The sequence below is a fragment of the Oncorhynchus mykiss genome, chromosome 2 (assembly GCF_057628025.1).
Source record: "Oncorhynchus mykiss isolate SJ-2025 chromosome 2, ASM5762802v1, whole genome shotgun sequence".
Lineage (NCBI taxonomy): Eukaryota > Metazoa > Chordata > Actinopteri > Salmoniformes > Salmonidae > Oncorhynchus > Oncorhynchus mykiss.
In genome coordinates this window covers 46,160,290-46,180,143 of record NC_143023.1, presented here as the reverse complement: position 1 = coordinate 46,180,143, position 19,854 = coordinate 46,160,290, and the positions used below count along the sequence as shown (strand labels likewise).

At 44.3% G+C, this 19,854-nt stretch overlaps 1 protein-coding gene across 4 annotated transcripts in view; it reads right to left on the bottom strand.

Annotated features, from left to right (window-relative positions):
- brsk2a (BR serine/threonine kinase 2a) overlaps positions 1–19,854 on the bottom strand; it is a 527,560-nt gene that overhangs the window by 14,024 nt on the left and 493,682 nt on the right. For 2 of the 4 annotated variants that reach the window (XM_090200982.1, XM_090200992.1), the window contains exons 14-19: positions 16,721–16,928; positions 16,085–16,133; positions 15,507–15,545; positions 5,666–5,789; positions 3,684–3,864; positions 2,968–3,057 (exon numbers count right to left, since the gene is read on the bottom strand). In XM_090200982.1, the coding sequence (XP_090057108.1) occupies positions 2,968–3,057; positions 3,684–3,864; positions 5,666–5,789; positions 15,507–15,545; positions 16,085–16,133; positions 16,721–16,928 (691 nt within the window). Of the gene's footprint in view, positions 1–2,967; positions 3,058–3,683; positions 3,865–5,665; positions 5,790–15,506; positions 15,546–16,084; positions 16,134–16,720; positions 17,511–19,854 lie in introns of all 4 variants that reach the window. The other 2 variants (XM_090200985.1, XM_090200998.1) reach the window with 2 other exon arrangements.

Genomic DNA, 19,854 nt, shown 5'->3' with positions numbered 1-19,854 from the left:
CTAAGAGTCCACTGATAACACCAACTCGCCTTAACGACATTCCACCTTACAATGAACAGTGGCTCTGTTCCAATACTCTTGAATGGCATGTCGTTGTGTTTGTGTTGCACGTGCATACTGTTTGTGTGTGAGAGCGAGAGAGAGGAATGAAAGACAAAAAAATATAAAGCTTAGTGAGTTGCAGTGGACATGATATATCTACATGGGGATGGGCTGAAGGGTGACTGCCTGGTCTCAAACTCCTAATATCAGCCAGATGTAGCAATATATCAATATGCAAATTCATTTATCAACACAATCATAGATACCAAAGGATCTGACTTCGGATTTCAGACAAACAGGGAAACTCTCACTGTTCAACACTTAACCATTTTCAACATCTACCACTCCTCCTTTTAACGTATTGATTCATTGATTGTTAAAATGTTAGTATAGGTGCAGAATTAGTTACTTAGAATACATTTAAAATAGTAGTACACATCCAAAAAATTTAAGTGAACTCATAAGAGACATGTTAGTGGTATTTCTGTCTGGCCAGCAGATGGTACTGGTATCAGGAGGATGGCGAACAAGGAATACACACCAGGGAGATTGCTCTAGTTTGAAGTCAAAGTTAGATGACCATCCAGGTCCCAAGAACGTCTAGAATTGCCATCAAAACCGGCCACTATGGGCAAAGGTGAGCACTACTACCTTCAAGTAGGCTGGCAGCTTGCTAGGGGATGGTGGATGGGTGTAAAAAAGCTGCTCTCTGGCACCAAAGGTTGCGTGTTCAGTGCTAGGCAATAGTTATTTGTTTTTCTGTTTTAAAACTTTTCCAAACTTTAACCTTTATCTTAACCACTCTGAATAAATTCCTAAACGACCCCATTTTAACCATATCCCAAACCTTAACTTCAACTTTTCTACATGTATTTTTAGGGGGTAGATCAGCTTAAATATTTGCAGATAGATTGTGGCTTCCATTAATGTAATTGTCTGCATCATTTCCAATCCCCCATATATCTTTTGGGGGAAATATATATAAATAAAATAGATATCGTGCCTTCGGAAAGTATTGACTCCTTGACTTTTTGAATTCTAAAATCGATTAAATAAATTTTTTCCCTCATCAATCTACACACAATACCCCATAATGACAAAGCGAAAACAAGTTTAGAAATTTCTGTAAATGTATTTCCCCTACCCCTACCCCTAATTGAAGTAAACTAATGCACCACAACACTTAGGGTTCACAGCTGTCAATTTTTTGGTCCTTACATGAAATTGGAATACTTTTTTATTAATCACAATTTCCTTTAAGCAATTATGGTCTTTAATGCATTTCTCCCCATTCCACTTGCCTCTTCTATTTTTCCATAATTTAACCCTTAACGAAATGTGAAACTCCCAGCCCAACTGCAGTGTTTTTGGTTTCACTTTTGCTGAGTTTAGTAACAGTGTCTCAACCTAAACGTCAAAAACCAACATTTGCCTTGACCTCACCCATAGACGTTTGGAAAAACGTGGACAAAACATTCAATTTCTAAGTCAAACTGTGATACTATGTTTTACACACACACACACACACACACACACACACACACACACACACACACACACACACACACACACACACACACACACACACACGAGAGACGGCGATAGATGGATGGATAAGACATGAGGAGGGTGAGTAGGAGGACAGAGTCTTTTACTTTCTTCCTTTTTTGTTCTCTCAATCTTTATAGACATCTCTATTGTCTATAAGAGATCTATGTGGTGGGCACTTTGGGACAGGATGACTTATTATTGGCTAAATGGCTCATGGATAAAACAAGAGATGAGCGAAGATTGTCTATTATATATTGACAAGATATTCAAGTGACCGCTCTAACAATGGAAAAACAGGGGGAGACGAGATCAGGTGGGGCCATTAAGAAGGCAGATATGCGTTAGAACAACAGGCCATAGAGATAGATAGAGGTCTCATCTGTGCCATTTTAGCATATGTGACAGCATGGGCAGTGCCATCTCCATTTTTAATCAGGTGATTATTTTCTTCTTCTTTGGCGGATTGCTCCCAACTCATTGGAACTCCCACCCAGTTGACAGCTTTAAAATGGTGGAAGCCCTCAATGGCAATGTCCATGCTAAAATGGGTTATATCCATGATGAGTCCTCTATCTATTTCTATGACAACTACTGTATGTTGCCGAAATGTCACGTGCGTCCACTTACTATATCCGTGTATTCGTAACAACCTAACCATTACTAAACTTCTATTCAATCAAATAAGCCTCATGTAGCAAATGAGCAATTACATTTGTTGTTGACCAAATTTGACACTCTCTCATTGACCTCCATACAAATTCCTCACTTCGTGGGCTTGTTTTCATTGACAGATTTTGGGCATAGTAAAACCTCTCTGGATGAGGGAGGAGGAGATCCTAGCACCAGGATTAAATTGACCTGTCCTCTAAGTTCACTGTCTAACCAGATAGCTGTGGTCTAGTCAATGGCAGGTATGGGCAGCAAAAATGGTTACAAGAGGTATGGATTTTGAGTGACAAGGGTTTAAAAAAGATAGAGGTAGCTAGAGAGTGTGACCCCTCTACATCTCAATGTAGTGGCAGTGCAATTCATTGAGGTGCATTGTGGTTGCTTTGACATTACCATGGTGAGGAGCCGTGGAGCAGTGGCAATTAGGGCTCAAGATCAGATTACCCTACCCCTGATCCTTTATAACAATTAAGGGACCATAAAAAAACATCTGACCTTAGATCAGTAGTTATGGAGCAAACTCTACCCATACTTGGTGGAGTGAGGGCCATGCAATATATGGAGGCTGTAGCAGAGAGGGGGTGAAAGGGAAGGAAAGGGCGTGAGAGTGGGGGAGGAGTGCTAGCTTAGCTTTAGTAGTGAGGGGTTGTAGGAGAGAGGGTGATGGGGGTATTGGTGGGGGGGAAGGGGGCGTGTTCAACTCACCAGAAAGCTGCTGAACTCCCGGCTGGTCATGTGTGCTTAGCAACTGGCCCTGAATTGTCTCTACCACCCGCTTGAAGCGCCGGCTGGGTCCTATACACACACACACAAACAGGCAAATACGCACACACACACACACACATGATTGCAATAGACAAGGGGAGAACAAGGTTAGTCATTCTGTACTCACATACACAAAGGTACTGTACACAGGAACATGAAAACGGCAGAACAGGGGAGGAGAAAAATTGAGAAAGGCAGAGAGGGGAGGAAAAAGGGTAAAGAAATTAAGAGGAAAAGTAAGGAATAAAAGGAATAAAAAGGAAAAACAAAGGAGGGGTCAAGAGAGGAGAGGTCAGGAGAGGACGGGAAAGGAGAAGGGTGGAGAGAAAATAAGATAACAAGGGGGTTAGTGTGGGGAGGAGGGAAGAGTGTTAGGATAGATCATGGAGATGAAAAAGAGAGTGTGGCTGCGTGCGGTCTCCTGTAACCACTAACATCAGAGAAGCAGCGGGATCCAAATGGCCTATGATTAGTACAAGGGAAAGTGTCCCCTCCCTCCAATCTGGTCCCATGGAGCACACACACACTGTGAAAGACACAAACACATACACGCACACGTAAACATGCACACACAAACACCTAGCAGCAGTGTGCCTGCATGTGTGTGCGTGTTTGTGTGCATGTGTGTGTGCATGCATGAATGCGTGTACGTGTACCTGAGAGCAGGGTAAAGGTGACAGAGTAGATGCCGTTCTCCTTGGGGGCGGTGGTGCTCTCTGTGTAGGTGATGTCCACCTGGAACTTGACTGGCTTCTGGAAGACCGTGGGGCCGGCTGTGGACTTGTACTCTGCCCGGAAACTCGTCTGGCTGATCACACTGTGGCTGAGACTAGGGATCTGGAAGAGCGATAAATCTTTTTTGTTGTTGTTGTTTTATTTTGTAGTTATGAAGAGGACATTCTGAATCAAGAGATACAAAATATAAGATCGAATCAAGAAGAGAGAGAGGAAAGAGAGACTGAAGAAAAGGAGGGAGGGTGAGAGAGGGAGAAAAATGGGGGAGAGAGAAAGAGGTGGAACCTGCATTACTTGCTGTTTGGGGTTTTAGGCTAGGTTTCTGTACAGCACTTTGAGATATCAGCTGATGTACGAAGGGCTATATAAATACATTTGATTTGATTTGATTTGATTTGGAGTGGCTGATTGTGTGGTTCCTGAGGAAAGAAGTAGGGATAGAGGATCATAGAGAGGGAATAGAGAGCGAGGAGCATACAGAGAGAGGGAGAAAAAGTGTCACAGAGAAAGACTCACTCGCTCAAGTGAGTAAAGAGATAACAAATTGAGAGTGACTTTCAGCTTTTTGCCACATACCTCTTATATAAATAACAGGTTGAATAAAACGTCATTAAAATTACCCTGATGCAACCAAGCACAGATTCAACTCTAACCAGATTACAACGTCAGTACATCTGAGATTGACACGCGGCACAGAGACTTTAGGGCCCATAGGGCTCTTGTCAAAAGTAGTATACCATAAGGAATAGGATGCCATTTGGAACGCATATTTCAGGCTAATGCAGTGTCAACCCTGCCAACACCCAAATTGTCATGTTTCACCAAACTGCTGCCAAGAGTTTGATTAATCCTAGAGTGCTGAGGAGTATAGTTCCATCTATTCAAGTGTCCATCTACTCTCTGGGACACCAAGCATAAACTAGGGGACAAAATAGCTACCTCATAGGAATAGAAGATTGGTTTTCCATTGACCTACAGTATTGGGGCTATACTGCAACATACCTGCAACATATGCATATACACTGAGAGTACAATACATTAGGAATACCTTCCTAATATTGAGTTGCACCCCTTTTTTGAACATCCTCAATTTGTTGGGGTATGGACTCTACAAGGTGTCGAAAGCATTCCACAGGGATGGTGGCCCATGTTGACTCCAATGCTTCTTACAGTTGTGTCACGTTGGCAGGGTGTCCATTGAGTGGTGAACCATTATTGATACACACTGGAAACTGTTGTGCGTGAAAAACCCAGCAGAGTTGCAGTTCTTGACACACTCAAACCGGTGTGCCTGGCCCCTACCCCGTTCAGAGGCACTTAAATCTTTTGTCCTGTACATTCACCCTCTGAATGGCACAATCCATGTCTCCGTTGTCTCAAGGTTTAAAAACCCCTTAGACCCGTTTCCTCTCCTTTATCTACACTGATTGAAGCGGATTTAACAAGTGACATCAATAAGGGACCATAGACTGACCAGGTGAATCCAAGTGAAAGCTATCTCATGGAAAGAGCATATCCATAATGATATGGGGAATACATTCTGTAGAAAGGAGGAGAAGTTAAGAGGAGAGGAGGAGAGAATGATAGGAGAGGGAGAGCAGAGTGGAGGGGAGTGAGAGTGAGGAAAAGAAGAGATGTAAGGGAGGCCGGAGAGAAGGAAGGAGGCGGGAAAGCAAAGTAGGAGTGAGAAAATGTAGTGAATGAATGACTGAATGAGAAGTGGCAGAGAGCAGAAAATAAGATCAGTAAAGGAGAAGGAAATATACATGGAGAGGTAGAGTAAGAGGGCACAAGGAGAAGAAGGTTTGAGGGAGGAGAGAGGGAGGAGTAACTAGAGAGAGGAACTAAAGAGGGAGGAGAGCAAAAAGACAGTGAGAGAAAGGGGTAGAGAGGTTTTACCTACCGAAAGAAAGGCATGGACGATGTCAGCCTTGATGGAGCTCAGAGGCTTGTCTTTGATCAAGATGAAGATCTGCTCCTCTTTATCCAGGTTGATGAAGTTACCAAACCAGGATTTTTTGGCAAGTCTGCAAGGAGGGGAGAAAACGGCAGATTGACACAGTTGATCAAAGTACATGTTTTATTGAAACAAATCACTATGGGCTGAAGATTCATAACCTCACATTTGGACTGTTTGCATGTTTGACATACATTTAACCCTTTACACTTGTACCTCTATATCAGTTGAAAATGGCAGATTTTGGCACTGAATTGGAACGCTGGGATGGAAAAGTAACATGCTATACATGACGTCAGAGCTCAAGCTCTGCGCTTCACAACGCTGTATGAGTTTTGACTGACAGCCGTTCTGAACTTGAGCACCTCACGCAAAAATAAGTTGCCCCATCCCTCCCACTAATTGGGCAACTTTTGTTTTGTTGTCTGATTGAGTGAAATGCTGTAAATTAAGAGGAATTGATGTATTTTGAAAGATGAGACGTTAAAGAGAATAACAATAAACACTGCTTTGATGTCACACAAGCAAGCCAAATTATAAAGAGTTCAAATGTGCACTTCAAAATTTCCATATCATAAAACTCATGTCAATGTTTATGATCACTATGTTTAATGTACAGTTACAATATTACACGGTGTCATACCCTGGGATGTTCTGAACAGAATGAGCCTATGTTTGTCTATTGTTAAGAGAATTTGCCGCAGAACACGCACCTAAATGCACTCATGTGTCCATTCTGTAAAATGTAATTAATGGCCAGGCGTTTATTTGCTTCAGTTGCCACGAGGATGGTAAAGGCCTAGTAACAGGCGCTGCCTAGCAACCTCCATTATGAAGTATCAAATCTCATGATTGAGCATTGCTTACTCAACACAGAGAGAGAGAGAGCCCCACCAAAGAGCCCCAGGCCCCCTCAACGCCCCACCAGACCCAGCACACCCCACATGCCCCGCACACCACCAGAGCATCACCACTTCCATCGGATTAGCCAGACTAGACCGGGTCCAGCCTGTTACCCTGTCCCAGACCACCACCTCTACCAGACCAGAGAGGAAGCCCCCGGGCCCAGACTTGGCCCTGCTCCATTCCAAAAGGGCCAACAGCAGGACCAGCGCAGCTAAGCAGAGGCCATCAGAGTACAGGGGAACACTGTAGAATTGAGTGAGATTAAACAGCTTCTCCATCACATCTGCACTAAACTGCACTACACACACACACACACACACACACACACACACACACACACACACACACACACACACACACACACACACACACACACCTATTGTACTAAAAGTTTACTTGTTCAATAAATGGGAATGTAGACACTATCGTTCAAAAGTTTGGGGCCACTTAGAAATGTCCTTGTTTTTTAAAGAATTTTTTTTTGTCCATTAAAAGAACATCAAATTGATCAGAAATAGTGTAGACATTGTTAATGTTGTAAATGACTATTGTAGCTGTCAACGCCAGATTTTTATGGAATATCTACATAGGCGTACAGAGGCCCATTATCAGCAACCATCACTCCTGTGTTCCAATGACACGTGGTGTTAACTAATCCAAGTTTATCATTTTAAAAGGCCAATTGATCATTAGAAAACCCTTTTGCAATTATGTTAGCACAGCTGAAAACTGTTGTTCTGATTAAAGAAGCAATACAACTGGCCTTCTTTAGACTAGTTGAGTATCTGGAGCATCAGCATTTGTGGGTTCGATTACACGCTCAAAATGGCCAGAAACAAAGAACTTTCTTCTGAAACTCGTCAGTCTATTCTTGTCTTGTTCTGAGAAATGAAGGATATTCCATTTGAGAAATTGCAAAGAAACAGAAGATCTCGTACAACTCCCTTCATTGATCAGCTCAAACTGGCTCTAACCAGAATAGAAAGAGGAGTGGGAGGCCCCGGTGCACAACTGAGCAAGAGGACAAGTACATTAGAGTGTCTAGTTTGAGAAACAGACGCCTCACAAGTCCTCAACTGGCATCTTAATTAAATAGTACCCGCAAAACATCCGTCTCAACGTAAACAGCGAAGAGGCAACTCCGGGATGATCCCCTTCAACATTAACAATGTCTACACTGTATTTCTGATCAATTTGATGTTATTTTAATGGTCAATTGTTTTTATTTTCTATCAAAAACAAGGACATTTTCTAAGTGACCCCACTTTTGAAAGCTAGTGTATATATAAACGAACTGGCGAGGGCACTAGAAGAGTTTACGGCACACGGCCTAACCCTACTAGAATCTGAGGTCAAATGTCTACTGTTTGCTGATGATCTGGTGCTTCTGTCACCAACCGAGGAGAGCCTACAAACAGCACCAAGATCTTCTGCACAGACACTGTCAGACCTGGCCCTGACAGTAAATCTCAGTAAGACAAAAATAATAGTGCTCCAGAAAAAGTATGTTTGCCAGGACCACAAATACAAATTCCATCTATCTAGACACCATTGCCCTAGAGCACACAAAAAACGATACATACCTCGGCCTAAACATCAGCGCCACAGGTAACTGTCCACAAAGCTGTGAACGAGCTGAGAGAAGGCAAGAAGGGCCATATACGCTATCAAAAGGAACATAAAATTTGACATACCAATTAGGATCTGGCTAGAAATAATTGAAGCAGTTATAGAACCATATTTCCTTGGTTGTGAGGTCTGGGGTCCGCTCACCAAGCAAGAATTTACAAAATGGCACAAACACCAAATTGAGACTCTGCATTAAGAATTCTGCAAAATATCCTCTGTATACAACGTAAAACACCAAATAATGCATGCAGAGCAGTTAGGTTGATACCTGCTAATTATCAAAATCCAGAAAAGAGCTGTTAAATTCTACAACCACCTAAAAGGAAGCAATTCCCAAACCTTCAATAACAAAGCCATCACCTACAGAGAGATGAACCTGGAGAAGAGTCCCCTAAGCAAGTTGGTCCTGGGGCTCTGTTCACAAACACAAACAGACCCCAAAGAGCCCCAGGACAGCAACACAATTAGACCCAACCAAATCATGAGAAAACAAAAAGACAATTACTTGACACATTGGAAAGAATTAACAAAAAACAGAGCAAACTAGAATGCTATTTGGCACTAAACAGAGAGTACACAGTGGCAGAATACCTGACCACTGTGACTGACTCTAACTTAAGGAAGTTTTGACTATGTACAGACTCAGTGAGCATAGCCTTGCCATTGAGAAAGGCCGCCGTAGGAAGACTTGGCTCTCAAGACAAGATTGGCTGTGCACACTGCCCACAAAATGAGGTGGAAACTGAGGTGCACTTCCTAACTTCCTGCCAAATGTATTACCATATTAGAGACACATATGTCCCTCAGATTACACAGATCCACAAAGAATTCAAAAATAAACCCAATTTTGATAAACTCCCATATCTACTGGGTGAAATGCCAGTGTGCCATAAGAGCAGCAATATTTGTGACCTGTTGCCACAAGAAAAGGGCAACCAGTGAAGAACAAACACCATTGTAAATACAACCCATATTTATGTTTATTTATTCTCCCTTTTGTACATAGTTTTTTGGCTGTCAGAAGTATTAAAATCAAATTAAATTAGCCTTTAAGTCCTTTATTATGCAAATGTATAAAGTGTGTGTGGGCGACGGAGAGATATTAGGGCTTTCAGGAGGAATGGAAAATTGCATGTCAATTCATGAATAGGTAAATCGGAAACCTCTTCCCAACTATTTTGCAATCTATATGGCACAGCTGTCATTTTTTTTGTCCTTAAATGAAACTGGTATATATTTTTATTTATCACAATTTTCTTTAACCAATTTTGGTCTTTAATGCAGGGCTGACAGACAAGCTCCTTTACTCCCCCCCCCCCCCCCCCGTTTTTAAAGGGCGAGAAACCAAAAGCCCACTGTGCCTATTTTTCAAAAATTGTCAGTCCATGAGTCACGTGTTTTTCCCTCATTGTATTTACCCAAGTTCTCTCTTAACTCCAGGACCCCCAACAGTTTTTTTTGTTGTTGCATGATGCAAGGACTCTAGTGCCAGAGAAGAGAAACTCTCAGAATGAAAATTGCCACAATTTAGACTACCGATAGATGAGCGTTCTAACTCCCCCTTGTGATAGTGTGGTGCAATGACAGAATGCCACCATCTACCACTGACAGTCGCAGCATAAACTCATACCCTTTAAAGGAAGAACCACTGTGTAAAGACATAATGACATTTGAAACATCTTTATTTTTGTATTTTTTTTGTTTTCTGTTAATTTTTGTTGTTATTTTCACTTTTGTTCATTATCTACTTCACCTGCTTCGGTAATGCATATGTTTCCCATGCCAATAAAGCCCTTAAATTGAATTGAAATTGAATTGAGAGAACATGTCCTACAACAGAGCCTGGACTTGCTAGGACAGTACAGTCAAACCTGGGCCCTGGCAGTAAACCCCCAAAAGACACAAGTAACGATTTCCAGAGATCTCAGGGACTGAGAGGGAAAGCACACAGGGCATTCTATGCCATTAAAATAATTATTATTGAAATACCTATAAAACTGTGTCTAAAACGAATTGAATGTGTCATTGCACCAATTGCACTTTATGGCAGCGAGGTGTGGGGTCCACTTGCAAAACAAGATTTTAGTCAAGGGGACAAACACCCCTTTCAAACCCTGCATGCAGGGTTCTGTAAGATAATCCTACATGTCCAGAAGTAAATGACAAACAATGCATGCAGGCAGAATTCAATTTTGAAAACATCTAAAATACAGTGACCCATTCTCAAATCATTACCAAGCCATGCAATGCCAAGACCTGAGCAAAGAAAAGAGTCCCCTCATCCAGCTGGTCCTGGGGTTGAGTTCACAAACCTGTTTTACTAACACACTGAAGTCTCAGGACCAGAACATCCAATCAATCAGAATAAACTAAATTGCAACACAAGAAACACAAGCACAAAGCAAAATGCAGCACTATCTGGCCCTAAATTGACAGTACATCATGGCAAACTATTTGACCATGGTTACTGATCAAAACCTTAGAAAAACTTTGACAAAGTACACGCTCAATGAGCACAGCCAATCCATTGAGAATGGCAGTCTCCCTGTAGAGGTAAGGCTGTGCAACCACTTAAACACAGCAGAACCGGAGACAGAGCCACATTTCCTGTCAACATGTAAAGAATATAAAACAATTAGACAGTGTCATTTCCCTAAATTTTAAACCGTTATTGAAGGTTTCAAAGACCTCTCTGATGAGAATAAGCTACCCATCCTGTTGGGGGAAAACGCAGAGAGCTGTGGGTTGGCAGCGCACTACATTGCTGCCTGCAATAAGACGAGGCACAGTGTCTGACAGACCAACCAACCTGCACATGTCCTCTATGCCAAATTGAATTGAGAGAGAGAGTGACTAAAGGACATCGCCCTTAACCGCAGCCCCAACACCTCACACAGGAGCAACAGATCAATGGACACCCCGCCCAGACCAGCGAGACACTCTACCAGACCTGCGGAACCACCCCACCGGACCTACACTAGAGGATCCACGCCGGGAGGACCTACATCCAGACCACAGCACCACCAGCCACATCCCCACCCCCACCCCCAACCAATCAATACCCCCGCAAACCAACCATTCCCACACCCCATATTGGCCCCCTCAAATAAGACCTATGCACCTTCTGCTAACCCCAAGACCCCACTCCCGCAAGGAGGGCCTCAACATGAAAGTCACTCATACGACCAGCCGTGAGCAGGCAAACAGGCCCAACCCCGACTCTTACACTAGATCAAGCTAATGGCATGTACCAGATGCTCAGCAGGGTATGTATATAGTCAATTGTAGACTTTGAGGGGACTCCTAAGGTAGGTACACCTATAGCTAATCTCTTAGCAGTAGTACTACAGACTACTTTATCACTGACCTCAACCCAGTCTCTCAGAGCGTTCACAGTTAGCCCACTGACACCCCTATAAGATCACAGAAAAATCACAGTCTACTTGAACAGACCAATACTCAATCATGAGGCATCAAAGCCAAAGGAACTGAATAATATTAAGAAATGATAAAGATGGAAGGAATGTAGTGTGGAAACTTACCAAAAAACAATTAGGCAACAACAAATTCAATCCCTTTTAGACAACTACCTGGACAAAACATTTCACTTTAAAAGTGAAGGTGTAAACTTGGCCGTAGAAACCCTATTGAGTTGCGCCTCCTTCACCACACCGTCTGTGTGGGTGGACCATTTCAGATTATCAGTGATGTGTACACAGAGGAACTTGAAGCTCTTCACCTTCTCCACTGCGGTCCCGTCGATGTGGATAGGGGCGTGCTCCCTCTGGTGTCTCCTGAAGTCCATGATCAGCTCCTTTGTTTTGTTGATGTTCAGGGAGAGATTATTTTCCTGACACCACTCTGCCAGGGTGCCCACCTCCTCCCTGTAGGCAATCTTGTCATTGTTGTTGTGTCGTCTGCAAACTTGATGATTGAGTTGGAGGCGTGCGTGTCCACGCAGGCATGTGTGAACAGGGAATACAGGAGCGGGCTAATCACATGGGGCTTGTGTTGAGGATCAGCGTTGTGGAGGTGCTGTTTCCTACCTTCACCACCTGGGGGTGGATTCCAGTACTCAGTTGCACAGGGCGGGGTTCAATCCCAGGACCCTGAGCTTAGTGATGAGGCTGGAGGGTACTATGGTGTTGAAGGCTGAGCTATAGTCAACGAACAGCATTCTTACACACTGTAGGTATTCCTCTTGTCCAGATGGGATAGGACGCCAGGCAGTGCGATGGTGATTGTTTCGTCTGTGGATCTATTGGGGCAATATGCAAATTTAAGTGGGTCTAGGGTGTCAAGTAAGGTGGAGGTGATATCATCCTTAACTAGATCCTCAAATCACTTCATGATGACGGAAGTGAATGTTACAGAGGGATGGTAATTTTGTTCAGTTACCTTTGCTTTCTTTGGTACAGAAACAATGGTGGACATCTTCAAGCAAATGCAGACTGGGATAGGGAGAGATTCAATATGTCTGTAAACTCTCCAGACAGCTGGTCTGCCCATGTTCCGAGGACACGTCTAGGGAGGCTGTCTAGGCCGGCAGCCTTGTGAGGGTTAAATATTTTACTCACATCGATGTTTAGTTTGTCTGGGAGCCACGTGGCTGGTTTTCCCTGTGTTATCTGTTATCGTCTGTAGACACTGCCACATACGTCTCGTGTCTGAGCCATTGAATTGAGACTCCACTTTGTCTCTGTACTGACGTTGTACCTGTTTGATTGCCTTATGGAGGTAATAACCACATGTTGGTATTCAACCATATTCCCAGTCACCTTGACGTGACTAAATGCGATGGCCCGCGCTTTCCGTTTTGTGCGAATGCTGCCATCTATCCACGGTTTTTGGTTTGGGTAGGTTTTAATAGTCACAGTGGGAACAACATCCCCTTCCTGATGAACTCAGTCACTGTGTCCGTTTATGCGTCAATGTTATTCTCAGAGGCAACCTGGAACATATCCCTGTCTGCGTGATCTGATAGAGTCGTGATCTGATTTGCCAAAGGGAGGGTGGGGAGGGCCTTGTAGCCATCCCGGAAGAGAGAGTAACACATTTGGAGAATTTTTGAAGCGTGAATAGTACAGGCAATGTGCTGCTAGAACTTCGGAAGCGTTTTCCTCAAATTTGCCTTGTTAAAATTCCATGCTAGAATAAATGTGCCCTCAGGATATGTGGTTTCCAGTTTGCACAAAGTCCAGTGTAGTTCCTCGAGAGCCGTCGTGGTATCAGGTTGAGGGAGAATATACACGGCTGTAACTATAACCTCTTGGGAGGTAATACAGACGGCATTTGATGTGAGGTATTCTAGGTCAGATGAACAAAAGGACTTGAGTTCCTGTACATGATCAAAGTCACACCATGAGTAGTTAATCATGAACCATACACCACCGCCTTTCTTCTTCCCAGAGAGGTCTTTATTTCTGTCTCCACGATGTACTGAGAACCCAGCTGGCTATATTGACAGGGACAGTATATCTGGAGAGACCCATGATTCCATGAAAGAGAGTATGCTACAGTCCCCGATGTCTCTCTGGAAAGAGATCCTCGCCCTGAGCTTGTCTATTTTATTGTCCAGGCACTGAACATTAGTGAGTAATATACTTGGAAGCGGTGGATGGTGTGCGGGCCTTATGAGTCGGACTAGAAGTTCACTCCGAATACCTCTTCTCCGCCGGTGGCATCTGGGTTCAATTGCCCTGGGGGGTATAAACAAAGGATCCAATTCGGGAAAGTCGTACTTCTGGTAGTAATGCTGGTGAGTTACCAACGGTCTGATATCCAAAAGCTTTCTCTTGCATTTCAAGATGATGGGGGGGGGGGGAAAACGCATGTTTTTTATTTGTATCATCTTTTACCAGATCTAATGTGTTATATTCTCATACATTAATTTCACATTTCCACAAACTTAAAAGTGTTTCCTTTCAAATGGTATCAAGAATATGCATATCCTTGCCTCAGGTCCTGAGCTACAGGCAGTTAGATTTGGGTATGTCATTTTAGGCGATAATTGAAAAAAAGGGTCTGATCCTTAAGGGGAACACTTTGACTATGTACAGATTCAGTGAGCATAGCCTTGCTATTGAGAGAGGCCGCTGTAGGCAGTCCTGGCTCTTAAGAGAGACAGGCAATGTGCATACTGCCAAGAAACTGAGTTGGAAACCTCCTGCCAAATGTATGACCATATTAGAAACTCCCGTATCTGTTGGATGAAATAGTGTGCCATCTCAATAAAGCCCCCCCCCCCCCCCCCCAAACACACACACACACAGAGACAGAGAGAGAGACATTGTTACAACACTCTATATATACTGTATATATATATATATATATATATATATATATATATATATATATATATATATATATATATATATATATATATATATAATATGACATTTGTAATGTCTTTATTGTTTTGAAACTTCTGTATGTGTAATGTTTACTGTTAATTTTTATTGTTTATTTCACTTTTGTATATTATCTACCTCACTTGCTTTGGCAATGCTAACACATGTTTCCCATGCCAATAAAGCCCCTGGGAGGGAGAGAGAGGGAGAGAGAGAGAGAGAGAGACCAAATAGAAATGGGTACTGAGTGAGGGACAGGGAGAAATAGGCTATAGAGTCCGGTCGTCACAGACAAACCTGGCTGCCCAGAGAGGACAGGCTAATTCAAAAGCACAAATGTGCAGTTTTGGCAGCCACAACCTGAGGGACAGCCAGTGAAAAGTGCAAAGTAATGTCATGTGTCTTCTCAGTCATGTTTACACTGGTCTACTACTATTGCTTTAATGTATTGTTGTTCTCATTAATATTGTTGTTGTAGTTAATGGTAATCCCATGTCCACTACTACTATTATTATTGCTGTTGGTCCCACCATTTATTTATATATAAATATATATATCTTTAATATAAATATGTATTTTTATTTTTTCGATATGTATACTTTGACAATATAAGTAATAATGAATTTGCCATGTCAATAAAGTCAGTTTAATTTAATTTAATTGAGAAATAGGTACTGAGTGAGGGACAGAGAGAAATAGGTACTGAGTGAGGGACAGAGAGAGAGAGAGAGACCGGGAGAAAGAGGTACTGAGTGAGGGACAGAGAGAGAGAGAGAGAGAGAGAGACAGAGAGAGAGACCTAGAGCAATAGGTACTGAGTGATGGACAGAGAGAGAGAGACCGGGAGAAATAGGTACTAAGTGAGTGAGGGAGTTGAAGTGGGGATGAGTCTGAATACTTACTCTGGGGATGAGTCTGGTGAGATGCTGCCTTTGTATTTCCTAGGGTAGGATATACAACAGCATTTTTATATTTCATTTACTCTTACATTGCTCCTAAGGGCTCTATTATCACTCCTAAGGTATTTTCTATTTATATATATATATACACATAACCTTTGATTTTATTTTCATTGTTGGACAGAAAAGACACCAGGATATCGGCTCCAAGTGAGAAATTTGGAAACCTGTTCCCAAGTATTCCAATGCATAATAGAGAAACACGTGATTGTATATAAATGTAAGCAAGGTTTAAATGATTGCGTTTTAATCAAATATTACATCTGTTTGGGCTTATTGCGGTCAATTTGCAGTTTAACAAATGATTTGTAATTATGTGCCGGCCACCCGACCATCTATTGATACTCTACTTTGTTGGTGTGTGTGTGTACTGTATTGTGTGGAATTGGAGAAGACAGGTAAAGGTACTTACTCCAGGGTGATGCTGTGTTTGTGTGCGTGTGTGTGTGTTACGTTAGTCACTGTGTCGTATGTAAGGACTGAGTTGTGTTGACATGAAGAGGATAGGTAAAGGTACTTACTCTGGGGAAGACTCTGGTGTGAGGCTGGACATCTCCTCTTGTGTGGGAACTGGGTAGAGAGAAGCAAGGTCACAGGTTAGAGAAAGCGCAAAGGTTAGAGAGGGGATCAAAAGCTTGTTGCATTTTTTTTAACCTTTATTAACTAGGCAAGACAGTTAAGAACAAATTCTTATTTACAATGACGGCCTACCCCGGCCAAACCCTAACCCAGACAATGCTTGGCCAATTATGCGCCGTCCTATGGGACTCCCAATCACAGTCGGTTGTGACACAGCCTCGAATCCAACAAGGGTCTGTAATGACGCCTCTAACATGGAGATGCAGTGCCTTAGACCGCTGCTCCACTCGGGAGCCGAAATGCATGCAGCCTGCTCTCATAAAGCAACAATCAGAGATGGGTATCCCAAAGCCTTCATAGCTAAAGTAGTACTTTATTTCTCTTGCAGATCTATACTCGGAACAACAAAATTCCTAATGCAACGAATGTTGTTCATCCACTCGCAAAAGATTGACTGTCAAACATTGATTTTATAATTGTTTTCTCACAGCTGTGCAGCTGAGTTCTGAACAAAAAAGGAATTACTATTTTCACTTTGAAGGCTTTAGGAAACCCATTTATTTTCCCTCTCTCAGTACCTTGTAGTTTCCTGCGGTGAAAGCGCGGCGAGCCCAGGAAGCTGTTCTTGATGGAGTTGAGGCGTGTCCTCCAGGGCATACCGCCGATAGATGGACTGGGGGGCGGCGTGGGGTTGGGCGTGCCCGCCGGGCTCTCCTTGGGTGTGTGCACAGGGGTGCCCTTGGGGGTGGGGAGGGGGCTGCCCCGGGGGGATGGGTGAGGGGTAACCTGTATGAGGGGGATAGATTTGGGACCGTAGTCAGTGCCTGAGTGAGAGGGAGAGGGTGTGGGCGAGGGGGTGGGTGAGGGCGCCACTGGGTGGAAGGGGTGCCATCGAATGGGCGAGAGGGGCACTGCGTCGGGGGCATGGGTGACAGAGAGCTGGGGGATTGTGGGGGAGGGCGTTGTGAGAGCAGGGCGCCGCTGCCCCATGGGGCTGCTCGGGGGTGCACTGAGAGATGTGACAGAGGTGGCGGAGGAGGAGGGGGATGGGGCCTGGCAGGGGGTAGAGGTCTCCGACTTGGGGGGCACAATCGCTGGGCTGAGGGAGGGGGTCTCCGGAAGGGGGTTGGAGTGGGTGGATGCAAGGGGCTTGGGCAGCAGTTTGGGCTTGGCCGGGAGGGTTTGGTTTCTGGGGTCGGGTGGTAGCAGCTGCCCGCTGTCCGGGGCCAGGGAGTTGGGGGTGGGGGCGCGATGGACAACTGTCCAGTTGGTGTGGGGGGCAAGGGGCTCGGGGGAGGGGCAGGGGCTGGAGTTGGGCGACTGGGAGAAGTCTGGAGACGGGGGGGGTACACAGAACTTTCTGAGAGGCTACATTTTGGGTAGAAAGAAGGGAGCATACACATAATATGAACAGTACCAAAAGCAGGGGGTGCACAAAGACACACAGATACACACAACACGCGCAGACGAATACACACACAAATGCCCACACATGCAGATGCAACACAGAGCAAACAGCCACAAAACCAGCAGCGAGAGAGACAGCCAGGCACAGATAGGCAGGTGAGGTGTGATACAGTAATGATGGATGGATGGAGGGAGGGGTATATAAAGAAAAAGACAAAAAGAAGAACAAACATGGAGTCGGTTAGCTCATTCAGCAAATCGGCCAAGTAGAAAGGCAACAAGACCATGGGACAGTGTAAACAAAACAAAAAAACAACAACATCGCAAGCATTCAAAACAGACAGATGTTAAAAAAAGTGCAATGTGATATAAGGTGATGTGCTGTCAGTGACCAAAGCAAGCAAACACACACAGAAAGGTGAAAGACAAGGCAGGCTAGCTGTCTGAGCAAGGCTTTTGCTGAGACATGAAAACCATGGACACTTGGCCTGGTAAACCTAAAGGGTTAATCCATTTTTGGACTTATAAATGAATGATATGTAACCATTGATTCTTGAAGAACATAAGTTATTAGTGCCTCGTGAGCTTAGCTCAACTGTTGTAACCCATCAGAACCCAAAATATAAGGGCTTAATTCAATCAGATCCGTTTTAGCCTATATCCGCATAGCTGATGTTTTGACGGTGTCCGAGTTGGAATTTACTTTCACAAGCAGCTCATGGCATTATACCTAAAGCTGACATTGACATTGGCAGCACGGAGTCGCATTAAGATAAATCCAACGCAGCCTTGTTTTCAAGCGAACACTGAAATGTAAGATGTAATCTACACCTCTATTAGGCTGATAGAAATCCTCAATATTTCGTTGAATGATAGTCAATTTGAGCGTCAAATTCTATTGGTCCTAAGTTCTGTCTTCTATTGATCTTAAGCCGGGTTCTATATAGCCTACACTTTCTCGTTCTGATCTTCTAACATGAGTGGGATGGGTGTGGATTCGTGACAATGATCAAGAGCAGCTGCACAACAAAGCAGTTACACCTCCGACACCGCCAAAACAGCTATGCAGGTGTGTCAGAAGGTGAGTGTAGCTGGTGCATGAAGTCAGGCGCAGGAGAGCAAAATGAGTGAACAACGTGCTATGCTCAAAAGATAAAGGCACACGGTAAACAAATACACTTGACCAAAAACCAACAGTAAATATAACGCACGGGTGAACACAGCACCCATCGAAAAACCTGCCATAATGAACCGAACCGAACATAGAAATAATCCATGAACATGGGGGAAACAGAGGGTTAAATACATGAACAAGTAATTGTATATTGAAAGCCAGGTGTGTAGAAAATAAAGACAAAACCAATGGAAAATGAAAGATGGATCAGCGATGGCTATAAAACCGGTGACGTCGACCGCTGACCGTCGCCGTACAAGGAGAGGGACCGACCTCGGCGGAAGTCGTGACAGTACGCTCCAGCAGCGTGCCGACACCGGCCACGGGGACGACCCGGAGGTGGAACTCCCGCAGCATCGATGTGTCCAACACTTACTCCACAAGCACCCAGCATCTCTCCTCCGGACCGTACCCCTCCCACTCCACGAGGTACTGAAGGCCCCTCGCCCGACGCCTCGAATCCAGTATGGATCGAACTGCATATGCCGGGGCCCCCTCGATGTCCAGAGGGGGCGGAGGAACCTCCCGCACCTCAGACTCCTGGAGCGGACCAGCCACCACCGGCCTGAGGAGAGACACGTGGAACGAGGGGTTAAATAGATAATCGGGGGGAAGCTGTAACCTGTAACATACCTCGTTCAGTCTCCTCAGGACGCCCTCCAGACCTTTGACGTGAACTGGGGACCTCGATCAGATACTATGTCTTCAGGCACCCCGTAGTGCCGGAAGACGTGTGTAAACAGGGCCTCTGCATTCTGTAGGGCCGTAGGGAGACCGGGCAAAGGGAGGAGAGGACAGGACTTAAAAAAACGATCCACAACGACCAGGATCGTGGTGTTACCCTGTGATTGAGGAAGACCCGTTAGGAAATCCAGCGACAGATGCGACCACGGCCGTTGTGGAACGGGTAAGGGTTGAAACTGCCCTCTGGGCAAGTGCCTAGAGGCCTTGGACCACCAGTACTTCCCACTAAGACAGTGCACTGTCCGACCGATGCCCGGATGACCAGAGGAGCGTGACGTATGGGCCCAATAGATCAAATGGTTGCGGACAGCAGACGGAACGTACAGACGCCCAGTTGGACATTGGGGGGGAGTGGGCTCTGTATGCAACGCCCGCTCGATGTCCGCG